The 19,032-nt window shown below is 46.3% G+C and overlaps 1 protein-coding gene across 4 annotated transcripts; it reads right to left on the reverse strand.

Annotated features, from left to right (window-relative positions):
* Nucleotides 1–4,136: 4,136 nt before the first annotated feature.
* On the reverse strand, nt 4,137–18,067 carry PRPSAP2 (phosphoribosyl pyrophosphate synthetase associated protein 2). Of its 4 annotated transcripts, none has more exons than XM_027900270.1 (12): nt 17,921–18,067; nt 15,703–15,765; nt 15,070–15,220; nt 14,844–14,896; nt 14,664–14,730; nt 13,578–13,750; nt 12,539–12,654; nt 9,256–9,311; nt 6,777–6,925; nt 6,326–6,396; nt 5,259–5,405; nt 4,137–4,855 (listed from the first exon to the last, which is right to left on the reverse strand). In XM_027900270.1, the coding sequence occupies exons 3-12, from the start codon at nt 15,186–15,188 to the stop codon at nt 4,697–4,699; spliced, it is 1,110 nt and encodes a 369-aa protein (XP_027756071.1). In that variant the 5' UTR covers nt 15,189–15,220; nt 15,703–15,765; nt 17,921–18,067; the 3' UTR covers nt 4,137–4,696. The 4 variants fall into 4 exon arrangements, with proteins under 4 accessions (XP_027756071.1, XP_027756068.1, XP_027756070.1 ...); XM_027900267.1 differs by having other exon boundaries at nt 15,646–15,765; nt 17,921–18,066; XM_027900269.1 differs by lacking the exon at nt 17,921–18,067 and adding an exon at nt 17,724–17,840.
* Nucleotides 18,068–19,032: the final 965 nt, after the last annotated feature.

Consider the following 19,032-nt stretch of genomic DNA (forward strand, 5'->3'; position numbering starts at 1 on the left):
TTTTTTTTTTTTTTTTCTTTTTTTGCTGCAGAACCCAAGGACTTTGGATACAACATGAGGCGAAGCAGGGAATGGGTGACCTATTCAGTCACCTCCCTGTCAGGGTCCGCAGGGGCTGGATTAGGAAACTGGATCCAAAATGTCCTTTTCCCTGAGCACGTGGAGCTGAGCTGACTCCAAGCTCCCCGTACACACGAGCCGGAGAAGCTGAGTTAGCAGGGCTGTGTTAATTACCCCCTGCACGGGGCTCCTCCTAAACCTTTCGAGACAGTGAAATGGGCCATCTGCTGCTGCGACAAACTCATTTCCTTAATGACACATTTCTTACATTCCACTCGAAGCCGGCGACAGCGATTCTGAAGAGCCCGGAGCTCTCGCTGCTGGCCAAGAGCGAGGTCCCGATCGGGGGGAGCAGAGGAGGGGCTGCTGCAGCTGCCCAAAAGCTGGACCCCCACGGACCAGCTTTGGTGCTTCCCCACCAGCACAGCCCGAGGGGATAATTCAGGAGGAGGAGGGGAAAAATAATGCCTGAAAGGGAGCAACAGGGCATAGACCTCCCTTCAGCTTCTGAAACAAAGCGTGGCCAAAGGGCCCCCGTGTGGGATTTTTTTTTTTTTTTTTTTTGGCAAGAAAATCCCTTGATAGCTAAAACTCAGGTAGCTGTGAGTCCTAGGAACCAGCACGCCCATGATCCAGCTCATCTGGACATCTCTGGTGGGTTTGGGATGGACTTGAGGAGGATGAGGAGTGTTGATGTGTTTGGCCACTCACCCTGCCCAGAGGTGGCCCCGTGCAAGGAGCCAGTACCAGACATGTACAGCCAGTTTGTCAGGATTGAACCAAAATAAGAAGGAAAAATCAAACTTGGGACACCCCTGATTTGTTGGAGCCACCAGGAGCACGCAGGGATGGTGGAGATGGATGTTGGACTCCAAAGGATCCCTCCCCAAGCTCTGAGCACCCTTCGTGCGAGGAGAAGGGAAATGCAGCTCCAAGGACACAAATCTTGGCAGGAGGAGGTGGGCAGGGTAGGGGAAAGTGCGGGCAGCGGAGGAAGCAGGGAGGGGATTTGGTGAGAGGGACAGTGGTGCCCACGATGTCCCTGTGCCCAGGGTGCCACAAGAGGGACAGAGAGGTCTCTACTTACTGGCCATGTCTCTGCCAGCAAGGAAATAGCCACTGACCATGTTCCTGCTCACCCTGCAGGGAGGTGACTAGGAGGAGGAAGGATCAGCACAGAGCACCCTTTCCCTAAAAACCCAGACAAGACACCAAGACCCAAGTCTCCCAGACAAGAAGCCAAGAGGCAGGAGACTGGGTAATTAATGGGAGCTCTGCGACTCGAGCTTAATTACACGAAAGGGTGGCTGCACCCCAGGAACCTGGAGCCGTGACTGGCAAAGGAAGCTCCCTGAGAGGGGGAAGCGCGAGGGGATGTGCCTGTCCTTGTGCCATCCCCAGCAGACAGGTTGGCTAAGAGGGCCCAGCTTTGGCCAGGATTTGTCTGCAAGGCAGAATAAATGGGTTTGGAGAGTCTTTGTGTGAAGCTGCTGTGGCTGAGGGTTGTTTCTGTTACCAGGGCATCTGGCTCAACACCCAGCACACAGAGGGCAGGGGAGGGGGGTTGTGCTGATTCCACCTTGTTCCCAGGCTATAGGAGCCTTTTATAGGGGCTGAAAGGGGCAGAGCAAACCACAGAATCCCAGAATGGTTTGGGTTGGAAGGGACCTTAAAGGTCATCTTATTCCATCCCCCCTTCCAGTAGCCCAGGTTGCTCCAAGCCCCATCCAACCTGGCCTTGGACGCTTCCAGGGATGGGGCAGCCACAGCTTCTCTGGGCAACCTTTGCCTCACCCCCTCACAGGGAAGAATTTCTTCCCAATATCCCATCTAACCCTGCTCTCTGCCAGTTTGAAGCAGTTCCCCCTCATCCAAAGTCCCTCTCCAGCTCTCCTGGAGTCCCTTTAGGCTCTGCAAGGGGCTCTCAGGTCTCCCTGGAGCCTTCTCTTCTCCAGGTAAACCCCCTCCAGCTCTCCCAGCCTGGCTCCCCCCAGCACGACACACAAAATACACAAGTGAAAACTGCAAGAAAATAATGGAGGCTTTCACTGAAAAGCCAGCCCTGAAAAAACCCCACCATTCAAACAAGAAAGAAGAAATGAATAAGAGAAAAAAAGACTCTTACCCATATTCCCACGCCAACGTTTAGGGAAAAATAAGCCACTACCACAACAAGGTCAGCAAGGTTGAACTGCTGCGAGGGGGGAACGGCTCCAGCAGTGGAATTGCTCTCCATCATCCCTCTGCCTCCTGCTTCATCCTCACTCAATCAGTAACTCGTCAGCAGCCCGAGGGCATTTATCATTAATCAACCTGGCAGCAGGAATTGCCCTTCCAAAGGTGCCCGGGTGGGCAGCATGGGCTCTGCTGCCTCCTGCCCCTCTGTTCCCCCAGGAGCTGAAACATCTCAATTTTGGGTGCCTCGTAAATGAACAGGTACAAAAAACATCCCACTGATGCTGTACAGGCTTCGCTCCTTCCCCACCACTCCAGTGAAAAGCCAAAGGACCAGCAATCCAGCCTGATGGATGCAGTTTGTCCCCGAATTCTTGAGGTCTCATCAATACCAGAACTGCTTTGCATGAAACGAGGCAAGGCTGGGGGTTTGCTGTGTTAGAGAAGTGACTGAACACAGGAGTTGGGTGAACAGCAGCGAGGGCTGACCAGGAGAAACCCTCCCAGAGGGGATCACAAATCCTGGAATCATTTAGGCTGGGAAAGCCCCCCCCAAGATCATCCAGTCCAACCATTAACCCAGCACTCCCGTGTCACCACTAAAACCACATCCCCAAGTGCCACATCTACATACAGCTTTTAAATCCCTCCACCACTGCCCTGGGCAGCCTGTTCCAACACCTGACAACCCTTCCCGTGAAGAAATTTTTTCCAATATCCAAACTAAACCTCTCCTGGTGCAACTTGAGGCCGTTTCCTCTTGTCCTGTCACTTGTTACCTGGGAGGAAAGACCACCAACTGTCTGCACTCTCCTTTCAGGGAGCTGTGGAGAAAGGAAGACATTGTTATTCCCTAAAGGCCAACACGGAACAGACACAGGAAACCACCTCTGAATTCCACGTTTTTGGGGTATTTAGCCATCAGTTTGCTGGCTCATTCCCAAGTGGCAGCACGCTTCCACAAGGTCTCACTAATAAAATAAACACAGTGCAACTAATGTGCCCGTCATAGAGTCAGCTCAGCTCAGCGTTCCTCCTCCCTTTGAAGGAGCCGCCGCAGCAGCAGGAGCAGCTCCGGGAGAGGAGCCGACCTTCCCCCTCGCTGCCCCGCTGGAATGTGACCCACATTAACACATCCAAAGGACTGACAAGTGCGAATACATCAGCCTGGTGTATCCATTAATATTAAGGAAAACACCTGCTTCTATCCTCAGAAGTCAATGAACCCTCCCAAAGCCCTTGGAAGTTTGTCTCGAGCAGAGAATTGGTGTCAACAAAGGTTAATTTTCGCTTGTGAACACGCCAAAAGTTTTATACTCATTTGTAGGACACGATGGGGAGATTAAACCAAACCACCTCTAAATGCTCTAAATTCCACCTCTGTTCTTTCAGCAACAGGTGAGGAACTTCAAGTCTCTGGGACTGGAAGCCTTCTGGAAGCTGCCCGGCCATTCCACCCACACCTGCCCAGGGATGGTCGGGAAAACAAACCTGAACAAGTTCAGCTCTGCACTACAGAGTGATTTTTTTAACTCATCCACGCATTCAGGCCAAGCAAGAAACCTCAGAAAAACCCAGTTTACCTGTGATGAGCTGATTTGGATTTTACCAGCTTGAATTTCCACTCCCCACAATATTCCAAGTCACAGAATCACTGAATGGTTTGGGTTGGAAGGGATCTTAAAGATTCCTCCCCCCTGCCATGGGGGGAGGAATTAACCCTTCCATTAACTCAGGATGCTCCAATCTGCCCTTGGACACTTCCAGGGATGGGGCAGCCACAGCTTCTCTGGGCAACCTGTGCCAGTTTCAAGTCCCTGTTGCTCCTGGATATCCAGCTGCAACACCTGCCAGTATTTAAGGGGACAGAGTTTGGAAGACAAGGGAGCATCACATGAACATTTTTAGAAAGCTCACACAAAACAAGTCTTTATTCTTTATCGCAGAAAATAAATACAGGTGCATATTCCATATGCTTTTCTATAAAAGCACTCCTACAAAATCACTGAACTGCGTACAACAGTACAACCTTTTTGGCTTTCAGAATGCAAATATTATACAGTCACTTCATTTTGTTATCGTTTAAAGCACTTGTAGCAAGCAGCTTTGGAAAAGGAATGCTTAATTTAGAAGCCAATTTCTTGCCTCAAGTGTTTTGTGGGATTTTTCCATCGTGTATAGTGCAACTAACCTAAAAGCAACTAGAACAGTTTTTTTTTTGTAAAATGTTTATTCCCACCCACCCCAACCCTTCCCCGAAAAAAAAAAACCACCAAAAACCCTGCAAAGAAAAAAAAGAAAAAAAAAAAAAAAGCTCTTCAAAACTGTTCTACCTTGATACTTAAACCAAGAGAAAACAAGAAGTGGCTCAATGGAAAGATTAAGGTAAGCACGATGCTTCACAGCTCGTTCTCTGTTCGCTTCCAGTTTGGCCCGGGGTGATTCTTTAGAGTAAGAAGCATTAATCATCCAGTCCTATATTCCTGAAAAGGTACGACATGGACTCCCCGTTGTGGATCCTGCGAATGGCTTCCGAGAGGATCATGCTGATATCCACAGTCTTGATTTTAGGGCACTGGAGTTTCTGTATTTCGTGTGGAATTGTGTTTGTGACAACCACCTACAGGGAGAAAAAAACGATCAGGAGGAAGTAGCTCCATTATGTTTTCCACCTTCCCTATTGGAAGCGTGAAAGGGAGTTTCACAGATCCTATCAAGCCACCATTGCTGGTAAGATTTGACATTAATCTCAGGGTCAAAATCCTAGGAAAAGCCACACGTGGCCATGGATACTAATGGCACTGTCCTTCCTTCCTTCCATTCTGCCACACAGGGCCAGTGGAAGGTATAAAAATATCCCCCACGCTGAGGGGAAAGCTCCGCTGACACCAGCAGTCCAGCATCTCACCACTTCCCACGTTTCCCTCTCCTGCTATAGCTCAAGGACATGGAGATGTTTCCTTAAAAAAAAAAAAAAAAAACACAACCCAATCATTTGATCAGGATTCAGAACCCACACTCACCTCATCGATGGCAGACTCCTCGATCAGCCGGGGAGCGTCTGAAGACAAGAGCCCGTGGGTGGCCATGACAAAGATCTTGTAAGCCCCCCTCTCCTTGAGGGTCTCGGCCGCAGCCAGGAAGCTGTCGACGTCATCGATGATGTCATCCTGCCAAAATACCACCGAGTCACCAAGGCCTCACACAGGTCACGCAGCACTCAGACTGACAGGGCAGCCTGAGCAAGTACAACAGAACCCAGGCTATCAGAAAATTGCCCTTTCTTATGACAAGCCCAGAGATAACACTCTGCTTTAGGGACGCCACGACTGAATCACACAATTATGGAATTGTCTGGGTTGGAAGAGATCTTAAAGATCACCCAGTTCCACCCCCTGCCATGGGCAGGGACACCTTCCAGTATTCCAGGTTGCTCCAAGCCCCATCCAACCTGGCCTTGGACACTTGCAGGGATGGGGCAGCCACAGCTTCTCTGGTAACCTGTGCCAGGGCCTCCCCACCCTCCCAGGGAAGAATATTTTCCTAATATCTAATCTAACCCCACTCTGTCAGCTTAAAGCCATTCCCCTTGTCCTGTCACTCCAGGCCCTTGTAAATAGTCCTTCTCCATCTCTCTTGTCAGCTCCTTCAGGCCCTGGAAGGCCACAGTTTGGTCACCCCGAGCCTTCTCCTCTCCAGGCTGAACAATCCCAATTCTCTCAGCCTTTCCTCACACCAGAGGAGCTCCATCCCTCTAATCAGTCTCTAGACTTGCTCCAACAGGTCCACGTCCATCATCCCTGCTCGCTAAAACTCATGGACAGAAACGCAGTGACTTCCCCTTCTCTGACGTGCTCCTGACACCCCTCACCCTCAGGTAAGCACTGAACGAAGTTTCACCTGCCCTGCTCATGGAAACAAGGTCCAAACTCTGCTTTTCAGCGTGGATCCCTTCACAGTGTGCTCAATCCAGCCCATGGAATCACAAGCTCACCAGCAACCCAAGGTCAATGGCTGATACAGAATATTTACTTGATTTATTCAACTTAAACATGTTTAATCTCATTGATGAGAAGTGAGGACATCTTACCACGATGATAGCTATTCTTCCTCCCACATCTCCAACAACTGTGATGGGTGGCTTTTCCTTGGGAATCAGCACTGGTTAAGGGCAAATGGGTTTAGAGAGGTAGAAAGGAGAAAGAAAAGAGAAAAGTAACATGATTTACTTTAATAATGGAAATGTCTGCTGGGTCACCACCGTTAAGAGAGAGACATGGATGAACAACTATTTCAACAGCATTACTGGGAAAATCAGCAGGATTTTAATACATAAATGATCTTTTTCAGTTTAGTTAAAATATTAACTCCATTCATTGACACTCAAATTGTTAACCAATTCAATGAATTCTCAATTTTAGCAGAGAAACAAAGTGACTGGCAGACACCACCAGTTCTTTTCTGATGGTCCATCACTGCCAGCGCCATTCCCCCCTCCAAAAAAAAGGCCAGGTAACACTTTCCCACACACACTTACTTACTGGGGATCTCCAGACTGGGGTGAATCGCAGCTACGTATTTGGCTGTAGGTGGCGAGTGCCGACCATCCACCATGTCAGACTCTGCGTCCTGGGCTTCCCCGTGGATCACAGCGATTCCCAACCGCAGGCGCTCGGCAAACGACTGTGCCCTGCAGGGAGAGGGTTCAAAAACACCAGGGCTGTGTTAAATTTAAAATCATTCACCTGCATACAATCCTAACCTATTTCTGTTTTATTTCTAGCGTTTCAGAGGAAAATGGAATGATCCTAAAATTTTAGGAGAACACACACGGAAGGAACCACTTGCCCCTTAATATCTTGACTCCATCAGGTTTGTGAGTCAGAACAAGCCTGGAAGTGACCAAATGGGCCTTGAGGCAACGGGATAAATGTTGCAAGTCACATCATTCTGATTAGTCCCTTCTGCTTTGCCCAACAGCCAAAAACCATTCCCTAGCCTTCAGCATCCTTGGGATCCCAGTGCTTTAGGAGGTCTCATCTAACGGTAACCACGAACAGTCTTGATGTCTGGATTGTCTACATTTAATAGGAAAAAAAAATATTCACATGAAAAAAAGTGTTCACCTATTTATTTTTAGCACTAAATAAAGACAATATCCCTGACCTGCTGACACAACCTGAGATACCCTGTGGAAAAGAGGGATCCAGACGATCACTCTGCCTGGCAAACCACACTTCAAGTTGAACAGCCTGGATTTTATTATTAGCTGACATAAAAGTTCCTTCACAGCGCAGCATTTCTTTGACTAAAATTAGGAATTTCTGGAAAGAAGTGTGAGGTTAGCTGGGGGAGTGGGGAAGGCAGAGAGCCAGGAGAACAGGAATTCACAGACAGTGCTTGTATCCCAGATACTGGATAGCAGCAAGGGTGAATTAGCACATCTATCCCACCTTGCACACCCAAAGTTTGGGATCCTGCCCAAGCCACCCCATCTCACCTCCACTGGTCCAAGTGAATCCAGCACATCTAAACTGAGTCAGTCTGCTCTACCATCAGCACCTCAGACCTGTGCCTGAATCACCTCCTCTATCCTTAAGCCTTGTTTCACTATCCAAACAATCCAGAGTCCAGAGAATAATTTGCCCATCATGATACTCAGTTAATTAAAAATCTTCCACCCTGTGGTTATCACACAGTTACAATATTCTTGCAAGTAGTTAATTGGAGGTAATTATTATTCCAAACATTTAGAGTTATGACTTAGCAGGCATAATCCTATCAATAAAAAAAACATAATAATTACATTAAAATGCAATATTAAACTGAACAAAGTTCAAAGTAAGAGCAAAATAATTTATTAATTTTCCAGTGAGCTCAGAAACCGCAGAAACATTCTGAGCTCCACCAAGCACAGGTTCTTTTTCACGAGCAGGCATTCATCACAAGTATTTTCCTGGATTGTTTTCAGCCTGGATTAGGCTGAAATGTCCAATCACCCTTTCCCCAGTACAATGCACCTCTTCAAATACTGCCCTTGAAAGCTCGTAGGTCCACATGAAGACGTTTAACAACACAGCTGTGGGAACATCTCCTCCCCAAATCCCTGTGTGGGCAACTCCTCTGTCTGGTCAGTTTTAACAGATTATTTGTTGGCATCCATCGACAATTACTGGGTGAGTGTTAAAATGCTTCAACAAAAGCCTGTCTACACCCAAGCGGCAACACTGACACCGTGGAAAAGAAATGGGAGAGGAACAAATGGAAAATGAGTGGCCAAAACAAAAGAAATCACAAAAAGTACTGCTGGAGAACAAAGATGACACAAGTTGAATTGCTACATAAAATAACAAAAACACAAAGTATCACAAATTCCTTGGCACAAAAGTCTAAATAACTCTTCAACAAACTCTTGGTTTGTCACCACAGCGAATAACAGCATCTCTTAAAACCATTGTCCAGCTCTTACAGCACCTGCTGACAGCAGTGTAATTCCAGAGAGTTTGGGAACAGTCAACTAAAAAGCTGCATGGATTAAGAACAGTCATTCAACCACAAGGACTTCACAATCAGAATCTTCTCGAATATCAAATCCTGTTTCACCATCTGCATTTAGGATCTGATCAACCATGTTCTTATAGTTATGCTCACATTAAGAAATCCCCTCGGATTAATGGCATTACATTTCCAGCCATTTTTCTTCAATTACAGCAGGAATTTTATAATGTAAATGCACACAAATATGACATGATTAAAAACCTTCTTTATCATGAGCACTGCATTGATTTACCTCATCCTCTTGTTTGTTTTTTTAACTCTCCTTGTTTGTTTTCTTAACTCTCCTTAGACTTATTGTGATTACAGCGATGATGTAAAAACTACACAGCTGACAAGGCAGAACTGGGAGGGGTTTGAAGGCTGCATCTTCTAATTATTGGATATCTGTCCTTCACTGGGTCCTAAGAACAAAATCCCGACAGAGATTTCCTGCTCTAAGGCAAGAGAGCAGATCTTACCCACCTCTTTGCAGACGCAGGAGATTTGGCCACAATTACAGCATTCCTGTAGTCTGGTATCTGTAGTAAATAACAGATAGCAATGTCCACTTCATATCTTCAGACAAATTTTAAACTCAGTAAGAATCAGAGAACTTTTATTTTGCCAGAAGAATTTTAAGCGTCCAACATTTTCACCTAAGAAAGCAACCTCAGGAATTCATGGTAAGTGATCAGAGTTGACAGCTCAGTAAAAACAGGTATTTAGACAATTCAGATATTGGAACTGTACCTTTCATAACCCCCATGTTATAGTACAGATTACAGAAAAGTAACTGCTTTAGAACGTCAGGGCTAGGCAGACAAGTGTTGAAAGAAACAGGAAACCATCAAAATTAAAGTTTCCTGTTCAACCTTAATTGTCTTTCATCGCTTGAAAACAGCATTTCACCCGTTTCCTATTGCTTTACAGAGCACACCGAGAACTGTCACACCTCTCCACCACAAAACACCATTTCTATGGACAATCAGAAGGGATAAAAGTTCCATGTTCACTGCACTCTCCTGGAGTCACAGTCTCACAGTGCTGCAAACTGTTCCCCACACTGACCAGCGTGAGGAGATGCTGCTGCAAACCTCAACAGCACCAGAGGGAGAAGGCCAGGAAGTCTGGGTTTCCTTCTGAGCTTTGACAGGGACTTCAGTCACGTTTCACAAACACAACCTGCTCCTCAGTTTGCTGCCCCTGCCCCACTCTCACACTGGTTTTTCACTCCAGACTCCTGCTCTCCGTTTAACCACTATTTTAGTCCCCATCTCTCAAAACTTTCTTATCCTCATCTCTATTTTCCCTGCAAACAGTGACTCTACAGACTTATCTTGCCTTGTCTGTAACTTCTGAAGTCTTCCACTGTTCACACTTCCACTCCTCCTTTCCACAGTATCCTGTGCTCTCTCTAATATCTCATCTTACCCCATTCCTTGCCAACTCAGGATTTTCCTTCACTGTGCTTCCCTGGGATGATCCATCTCTGTGGAGAGCAGCTGAAAGAGAACCTGCCTGGCCTTCTCTCCAGTCCTCAGCCAAGCAAAGTCCTACAGAGCAGGCCCATCCTCAGACTCCCAGTGTTAAGGGACCTGCAGACTGATCTGTTACAGATGTCATTTCACAAATTTGGGGGGCTGGCACCCTGCCATGCTGCTCACCACCTTGCTGTCAAGATGTCAAATACCTGTTTCAGAGCACAGAAACAACTGGGTTTCCTGCAAACACAGATAAGGTACAATCTTTTCCTCAAACACACAAACTGCACAGGCTGAGCATTTCCAAAAGCTCTCCCCGAAACGAGCACGGGAAAGAAAAAAAATTTGGGCAAGGACCTAATCGACTGAAAACAAGAACTTCCCTGAGGACGTTGTCAGGCAACGTTAACAACCCACAATGTTACCAACTCCACCTCTAACACTGGGAATTCAGCATGTTCTGTCCTTCACAAACACTTTGTTATACAAGAGGCTACAAAGATTAACATGACGGAAGGTATGGACAAGGCAGGGCCTGTCACTCGACATAATAAAGGCTTTGATCTTGTTCAGACACCATTGCCTCATTTTTCCCCTGCCAAATTACCAAATTTGTTCTCTCAGCTCTTCAAAAATGAAGTCAGAAAGCCAGAAATGTCATCCACAAGGCAGCAAGATATCAACAACTCCTTGTAACAAAGAGCTACATCACTCTGGGATTAACTTGTACGCAAAGGAAAGAGAAGACACCAAGTACCCAACATTTTCTAAGCAATACGGAGGAAACCCAACAAATTATTTTCATGTCACATGAATTTCACTGATTGGACTGTCTTCATCCCACAACACTGAGTGGGATGAATACTGAATTCCTCCTGAGCAGCACTGGATCACAGTTTTAAGATACTGTAAATGACCTGGCTGGTCAAGGCACTTGCCAGTGTAGATCCCAAGTGATCAGATCCAGTCAGTCAACTCTAGTTTTAACAAGTCCCCTCATGGACGAGCAGAGGAATGAACTGAAAGTGTTTTTTAAGACTTCTCTGCACATCCTTCAGATTCCCTCTGTAAATGTTCATTTGTTAGACTGCACAGCAGCGCCAGACCCAAAGCTGCAACAATTCCTAGTAAGCCATTAAAAGCTCATGAATCAAAACGTGCTTCAAGACCAAACCAGGACCACAATCTTGCTGTCGACTATAAACCACACACTGTAGCAACATATAAAGGCACAACCTCTCTTGTTTCTGCATAACTTGGTTTTCCACTCTTTTTTTAACTTAGGAAGTCCTTACAATGTGCAACACTTCTCCCCTGGAACACAAGATGAATGACTGTGGCAAAGCCAGAGCCTGGGGTTTTGTTCTGCCACCCTCTTTGACTCTGTTAACCCAAAGAAATAAATAAAGAGAGTTTCAAATGGTAACTGATCCCCCAAACAGATTTTAACACTGTCATAACAAAATCATGTGGGTTTGGGTTTTCTTAGGGGGGTGGGGCATGTTTTGTTTTGGTTGTTAAATTGGGGCATTCATATCTCTATTAAAAAAAATAGCTTGGAACCAAAAGTAAGAGTGAGCTCAACCTTTTCTCTCACCAGGAAGAAAGCATTTGCTTTATTCCAAATTATCATTAGTCAGAGGCTTAACGTGTATCTTATACCTACAATTATCCTTTGCACAATTTGTACGGATGAATCCACCAAGTAGCCCTTCTCAAAGCACTTGTAAAAATAAGATGGAGAAATGGAAGCTCAGAACGCCCCAAGTTAAGCTGCTCAAGTCAAGACACGCTGAACTAACAGTGGGTGAGATTTCCACACAAGAAATCACTTGGGCTTGCTCTCAGAGCGTGATCAATAGGCCCTCTCTCCTAGTTTACAATTCCCAAAGTGGCTGTTATCATCAGACATTCATTACACCCACACAAGCACTCCATCCGATAAACGTCAAGGAAAGTGGGAACAGGAAGGGAAGAGGACATCAAGAGCATAGAAATTCTAAATTTTTTTTTTTTTTCAGTATTAGGGGAATATATCTCAGAAGGCAGAGCAGCATTGCTGCACGGGGAAAAAAAACACCAGCTCTCCATGGAAGTAAATGTTAAGCACGTGGGGAAGAAAATAATCAACTGCCCCAACACCATTCCCTGCCCCAAACTGATCCTTTCCCCTTAAAGTTCGGTTTGAAGAGTTAATCTTTTCAGAGGAATTTGTTTCAGATGCCTTGAGACATGACAGAAAAGGTAATTTAAAAAAAGCAACTGTAACAGCAGGCCTTCCTCACCTCTTCTTGGATGTACTGCAGCAAAAATGGGGAGGCTCTCAAGTTATCAACTGGAATGTTGAAGAAGCCCTGAATTTCCTTCTGATGGAGATCCATGGTAATAAGGTGAGTTAGTCCTTAAAAAAAAACAAAACAAGGAACAAGACAGAGAGAGAAGCACATCAAGAAAAGGAAGAAAGAAAAATAAAGACTGTCTTGTTCTAAGTTTCACTGAAGCTTGTCCAGAAAATCTCCAAGCTGCACAAGAACATAACTCTCAGTGAAAGTACATAACAAATTAACCACGTCCCTCCTAAGCACACGGGCATTAACATGTTTTGAGACTTCTACAGTGTTTTTTTTCCAAGAAGCTCAGAACACTCCTCATAAGTGGCTCAGTAGTGCCACACTGAGGCAGGTAAAGATCCTTCTCCACGGGACAAAATGGAAGCACTCATTTGTCCTGTGGCACAGACCCTGGCTCACTGCAGTCCCGAACTCCTGGAAAAGGGGCCCAACTCCTAAACATCAAAACCCACTTCTCTCAAAATAACAAACCAGCTCACACTGAGTCTGTTATGAATGCCTATATTTTTCCCAGGGATGGGAGCAAAAGAAAAGGAGCAGAAAATGTGCTGAAGGCTGTGGAAATGAATAGTCTCATTCTCCCACATCGTCTCAAACGTAAAGGACAAAGTGCATTCATCCAGCAGGTAAAAAACAGGCCAGAAATGACAATGCACAACTGTTCAAGAGTGTTAGAAACATAAAGAATGGTATTAAGAGATGGGATACCACAGCAGCTGAGCCCAGCACACTCATTCTGCCAACTCAGTAGGACTCAGTGTAAAATGGCTGCTTCAAGTTTGGGTTTTTTATGAACTCACCGTTCAGAAACGTTTCTAATTACATTCTCTTTTTCATGTGGGTTTTAAACACATGAAAAACTTGGCAGTTATTTTTAAACAGTCTCAATCTGTGCACGGACCTCTCTAAACCTGGAAGGTGAGAGCAGGAACCCCCCTTGCCCTGAGAATTTCAGAACAGCCCCCACTCTTACCAGCTTTGCACATCATCGAGGCCAGTAACTTGGAGACAATGGAGCCCCTTTTCCTCATCTTGCACTGTTTGCTGTAGGGGAAGTAGGGGATCACCCCAATGATGCTTTTGGCACAGGAGGTTTTACAGGCATACACCATGATCAGCAGCTCCATGATCGTGGTATTCACATCCCTGCAACGAGAAACAGCCGCTTCTGCACCCCGAGCACAAAGATCCTGTGTTTGGCACAGCATTTATACCCATCCCAGGAATTTCATGCCAGGGGAACTCAAAGAATGGTGACTGAGCCAACCTCACTGAGCTTCCAGCTCTGCACTTCAGGATGGCAACTGCCCTGGGCCCAGCATTTGAGTTCTTCACCAGAATTACACTTCTTTACTTTTTTCCCTCAGCCGTTTTGGACAATTCAGCAGTTTTTGTTGGACAGTGTTCTTGTAAAAAGTAGTCCATAATTTACCCCCAATATCGCTTTCTATTGTCCACAAAACAAATTATATGTATTTTTCCATATAGATATGCTTTTAAAAAAAAATATTTTGTACTTTACAACATATTCTTCTCTTGTTAAGCCAAGAGCAGGCTCAATACTTAACAGTCAGCATCTGTTCTCTAAGAGAAGCGATCATCAACTAAGATCTATTATTTCTGCTGCCATTCAAGAAAGAGTCTTAGCATTTGTAAAGTTCACTGAAAAGATGCTGTTTCCTGAATCGTGGGACACACTGCCCAGGAAATTTTCCTCCTACATTTACAGCTTTGTGATAGAGCTATAGATTGGCAACTGAAGAGGGAAAAATTTAAAGAGAATGACATAAGGAAAAGAATACACTTAGGGAAAGAATGCAGGGACCCAGGGGAATATTTCATTGATATATTCACTTAAAATTAAAATAGAAGTTTCTTTATGCCAAAAAAAAAAAAAAAAAACCAAGACAAATAACAACAAAGAAAAGACTCTGTCTAGTTACTCTAAGCTTATTACACTGTATCACATACATAAGAGAGGACTAAAATTCAAACTAGATGCATTCCTATGGACAGCCCATGTCAAATGCCAGCAAAGGGTCTTTAAACAGTTACTCACTTGGAAACTGTCTGGATGATAAATACATCCTTTCCTCTCACAGACTCCTGAATCTGCACTCTTGTTTCTGCCAAGAAGAAAAAGATGTCATATTTGCAATAGCAAAACTCAACAAGAGTCTAAGAAAAGGGGAGCCAACACATGCACAAACAGTTCTAGTTTTGCTAATTAAATGCTCACCTCTGTTTGGCTCTTGATAAACCTGAACCTTCCCCATCTCCACTCCCAAGCGCCTGCAGAGCAGAAGACAAGGAGAAGTCAATATGGGGAAAGGAAGGACAAAACAGATGCAAATCCCACAATGCAACAGTTTCTGCATTCCAGGCTCTTGCAAACCATGGTACTTTTCCTATGTAATTTTCCTTAAACAGAGAAATCAGAATTAATAAAATAAGACTGTACTTACTCAGCAATCCTCTTGGACAGTTCCATGCACGACGAATTGGAATTAGCTGAAAACAGCACCAGCCCACCCTTGGTGATATTCATGATGGCCCCAAATTCAGTTGATGACACACAAAACATCAACCCTAAGTTGTTTTTCCACTTCTACAAGACTGCAAGAGATAAAAGGTCAGTTAGAGCCACAATGTTAAAAACAAGAAACAAATTTTCCCTGTTTAGAAAGTGAAGAATTTCCCATGAGCCTGTATTTTCCAGTATCCTTAGTCCTTGTTTTCCCCACTTTAACAGCTTCCCTAGAGCTCTCCAAAAATCCCCCCTGAAAACCTCCTAACTTCAACAGGTTTTTCCCTATTTTGAGCTGTTTTCCTCAGGTTATCATCTAACAACAGAGATCCTCTTTTCCATCAGCTTGTCCAGCTCGTTTTCCAGAACTGAGCAAAGTTTATTGACTTTTCCAAGACCACAAAGCCAGTCAGGGGCGGAATGGAGCTGAACAGAGCTCCTGGGTCCTGCCTAGAAGAGTCTGTTTCCATAGCTGGGTCTCTTTTCATCGCTTTGTAATAAATGATAAACTTACAAATAGGGATGAAACGTAAGGAAGAGTTCAATAAAGCTGGCAGCTGTAAATAATGACCTCTTGCACAATGAATCCACTTGCTGAAGCAGCTGCTGTCATTCTTTGAGATTAATAATTCTCCTGTGAAAACAGGAGAAAAATATCACGAGGAAATCAATACAATTTTTTTTTTTTGTTTCAAATAAAGGCACAACCCACTAATCCCGCCAAGGATTTGATGGGCTTCCATCTTTTTATTACTCTTTGTAAATTACATTTTCCTGACTTCTTCTGCTGTAATATTTTAGTCAAATAAAATTTAAAAAATTAAAAAAAAAAAAAATGACATTGTCCAGCAGCCCCTGAGAGACCAAAGTAGAATTCAACTCAAAAAGTCCTGGGCTACTGCACTTCAGTCACTTCTGTTTAAGAAATATAATCCTTCATCACCCATTTTGGCATTATGTAGAGGATTGGAAATATTAAATATTTCCAATATTTATGAAATATTATGAAAGAAGTTACAGATAAATCAGTAACTTCTTTCCTGATAAACACCTCTCTGCTAAGAAACATAATTATCTAATAGTCATATGTAAGTTGATGGTTTATCAACTATTAAGTACTCCAAAATAGCAACTAAAAGAAAAAAAACAACCATTTTTGTATTAGAGGGACAGCTGGCTGGCTCTATAAAAAAACTCTTTATCTCATCTTTGCAATGAGACATTCTCTTGCTCAGGTTGATTTTGTCACAGAGGAACCTGATTCACTCTCACGAAGAGCCAGAGTCAAGCCAGGAACTCCCTAACAACAAATCTCTTGATGCCCAGGCTGAGCTCGGCTCAGCTGCTGTGAATGAAAACCTGCCTGTCATCAGAACCTCCAAAATGTGCAGACAGTGAGCACAAACAGCAATTATTTCAGCCTCAGAACACCTGGATGGTTCACTCCACTAGAACCAGGTGAGCCCCCCACACCTCAAAAGCCAGACCTGTATCCCTTCCAAACCAAGTGCCCAACAATTTAAGGATAAACCTAACTCTTAGCTAGTGTTTCTCTGTTCTGCTGCTCAGCTACTCTCTGCAACTCCCAGCTGTTAACTAATGGCCATCACCCATCAAATATTCATAACAGTGTTCAAGATCCACCTCGGCTCCAAAGAAGGCACGGACTAGAAACGCTTTCAAGGTCTCAGAACACCACCTGAGAGCTTTGTGTGGGAACCACGTGGATACAACTCTCCCTGTTACTAAAAGCATTCATATAGTGAAGGTAGTTATTTTTTTCCAATTGCGTGTCTTCTTCGTTCCATGGATTAGGGGAACGAGAAGCATTAAGAGATCTGCTGAAAGACAAGCGTTGCTGTTCCCAATTATTGCTCGAGGTGCATTTTACCCCATCATAAGATACTGATGGATTCAGCAACACTGAACGTTGCTCTTCACATAACCTTTAGCTCAAGGACTTTCTTGTGGTTGTACTTCAGCAGCTACAAGTGGGCCACGGTGTGTGTGGGAAGTTGCATTTAAAGAGTAACCAACCTTGAAACCGGTGTTGGGATGACAGCAAGCTGACAGAACTTTATTAGAATGTGCAAAGACGTGACTCCACATGGGTACGCGGGACCAAAACCCTCTGGTTTGAGGTGGGCAAGGTGTGGGAGAACACAGGCACCGCAGAGGCTGCAGCACCAACTCCTGCCCTGCCTTTTGGGCTGCACACAGTTACACAGACACACCACGATGAACACAACAACTACTGGGTACACATGGCTTTACACCTCCATGAACTGAGCATGTCCACACAGAAAGCAACAGAGGCAAGAATAACTGTATGGGATAACCATGGCACTAAGCAATGGATCCCCGTGGGATGGAGGGAACCTGCACCCTCTTGCCCATCTCCCCACAGGGAATTTTCCCGGCCCTCCACACTCACCTATCCCCCTGGGCTAAGGGACCCTTCCAGCCCATGCTTCCCTACAGTCCTTCAGCTGCTGCAGGTGGGCTACACAGGCCCTGTGGTCCCTGCGGACCCCATCCCTCCTTTCCTGGAGCGGCCAGTGCACATCGCAGCCCCACGCCGCTCCTCCTCACCTGAGGGGCTGCCGGGGAGCCCGAGAAGCCCTGTAAAGGGCCCGCCCACGAGAGAGTCCCCATCCCCTGAGGGCAGGGCGACGTAGCCCGTTCCTCAGGCGGCAGAACCCCGTGTGTGGGGAAGGGGGGATGTCCTGCCCACACGGCCAGCTGAGGCGGGCTGAGCGAGCGGGAGGGCCCCTCGCTTAAGGCCTTACCTGCCGGCTCCGGCCCCCCGGCCCCGGGAGAAGGCGGCCCGGCCGGAGGGGAAGGAGGGGGTGAGGCAGAGGGAGAGGCAGAGGCGGCGGTGGAGCTCAGCCCCTCCGGTGCTCCGCGGGCAAGATGGCGGCGGGGCGTGAGGGAGGGAGCGCGGGCGGGAGGGGCGGGCCCGGGGCGACGCCCCCCCCCCCACCCTTCCCTTCCCGCCACGGGCTCGAGCCGCGCTGAGGGGACTCGGCGCCATCTTCCCCCTCAGCCCCTCAGGGCGGGGAGATGTACTAGAACAGGATCATAAAATCACAGAACCACCAAGATTGAGAGAGACCTTGAAGGTCTTCCAGTCCGACCGCCAAACCCGCCACTGCCACTGTAGCCCCTGAATCATATCGCCCATCGCCAGATCCAGACGTCTCTGGAAAACACCCTCCAGATAGGGTGGCTCCACCACCTCTCCCTGGACAGCCCCGTTCCAATGCCTGACCACTCGAACAGTGAAAAAAAAAAAATAAATTTCTGGCATCTGATCTGAATCTCCCCTCTCTCAGCTTAATGCCGTTTCCTCTAGTCCTCACTGCATCACATGGTAGAAGAGACCAGTCCCCACCTCACTGCAGCCTCCTTTCAGGTGGTTGTGGAGAGCGATGAGATCCTGCCCTGAGCCTCCTCCAGGCTCAAACAAACCCTCTCCAGGTAAACAAACCCAGCTCCCTCAGAAAACACGTTTTCTAGACCCCTTCACGAGCCTCGTTGCCCCTTCTCTGCAAAAGAGAAGGGCACTTTCTGGGTCCCCATCTGGGATCGTGTGGGAACCTGAACAACAACGCCACAGTTCAGCTCCCACCCACCAAAAAAAGGCCCTTGGTGCAAAGTCCACATGGAATAAAGGAGTGGATGCCCGCAGGGTGCCGTGTTTCGGAGCTCCCACGACTGCAGCCCCGTCAGAGGGACGGATGGGCGGCTGCCACGCTGCTCTGGGCACCTCCATGGCCGTGGCTCATCCTCTCCATCTCTGCTGCTCCCTGTGGTACCATCTGGCCTTTGCCAGCAGACCCAGCAGTGTTCGTAGGGAAAGGGGCACTTCTGGAAAGTAAACCAGGAAAAGAAACAATCA

Source organism: Empidonax traillii, unplaced genomic scaffold (genome assembly GCF_003031625.1).
Source record: "Empidonax traillii isolate 1590-97213 ecotype Southwest subspecies unplaced genomic scaffold, ASM303162v1 scaffold717:size860381, whole genome shotgun sequence".
Lineage (NCBI taxonomy): Eukaryota > Metazoa > Chordata > Aves > Passeriformes > Tyrannidae > Empidonax > Empidonax traillii.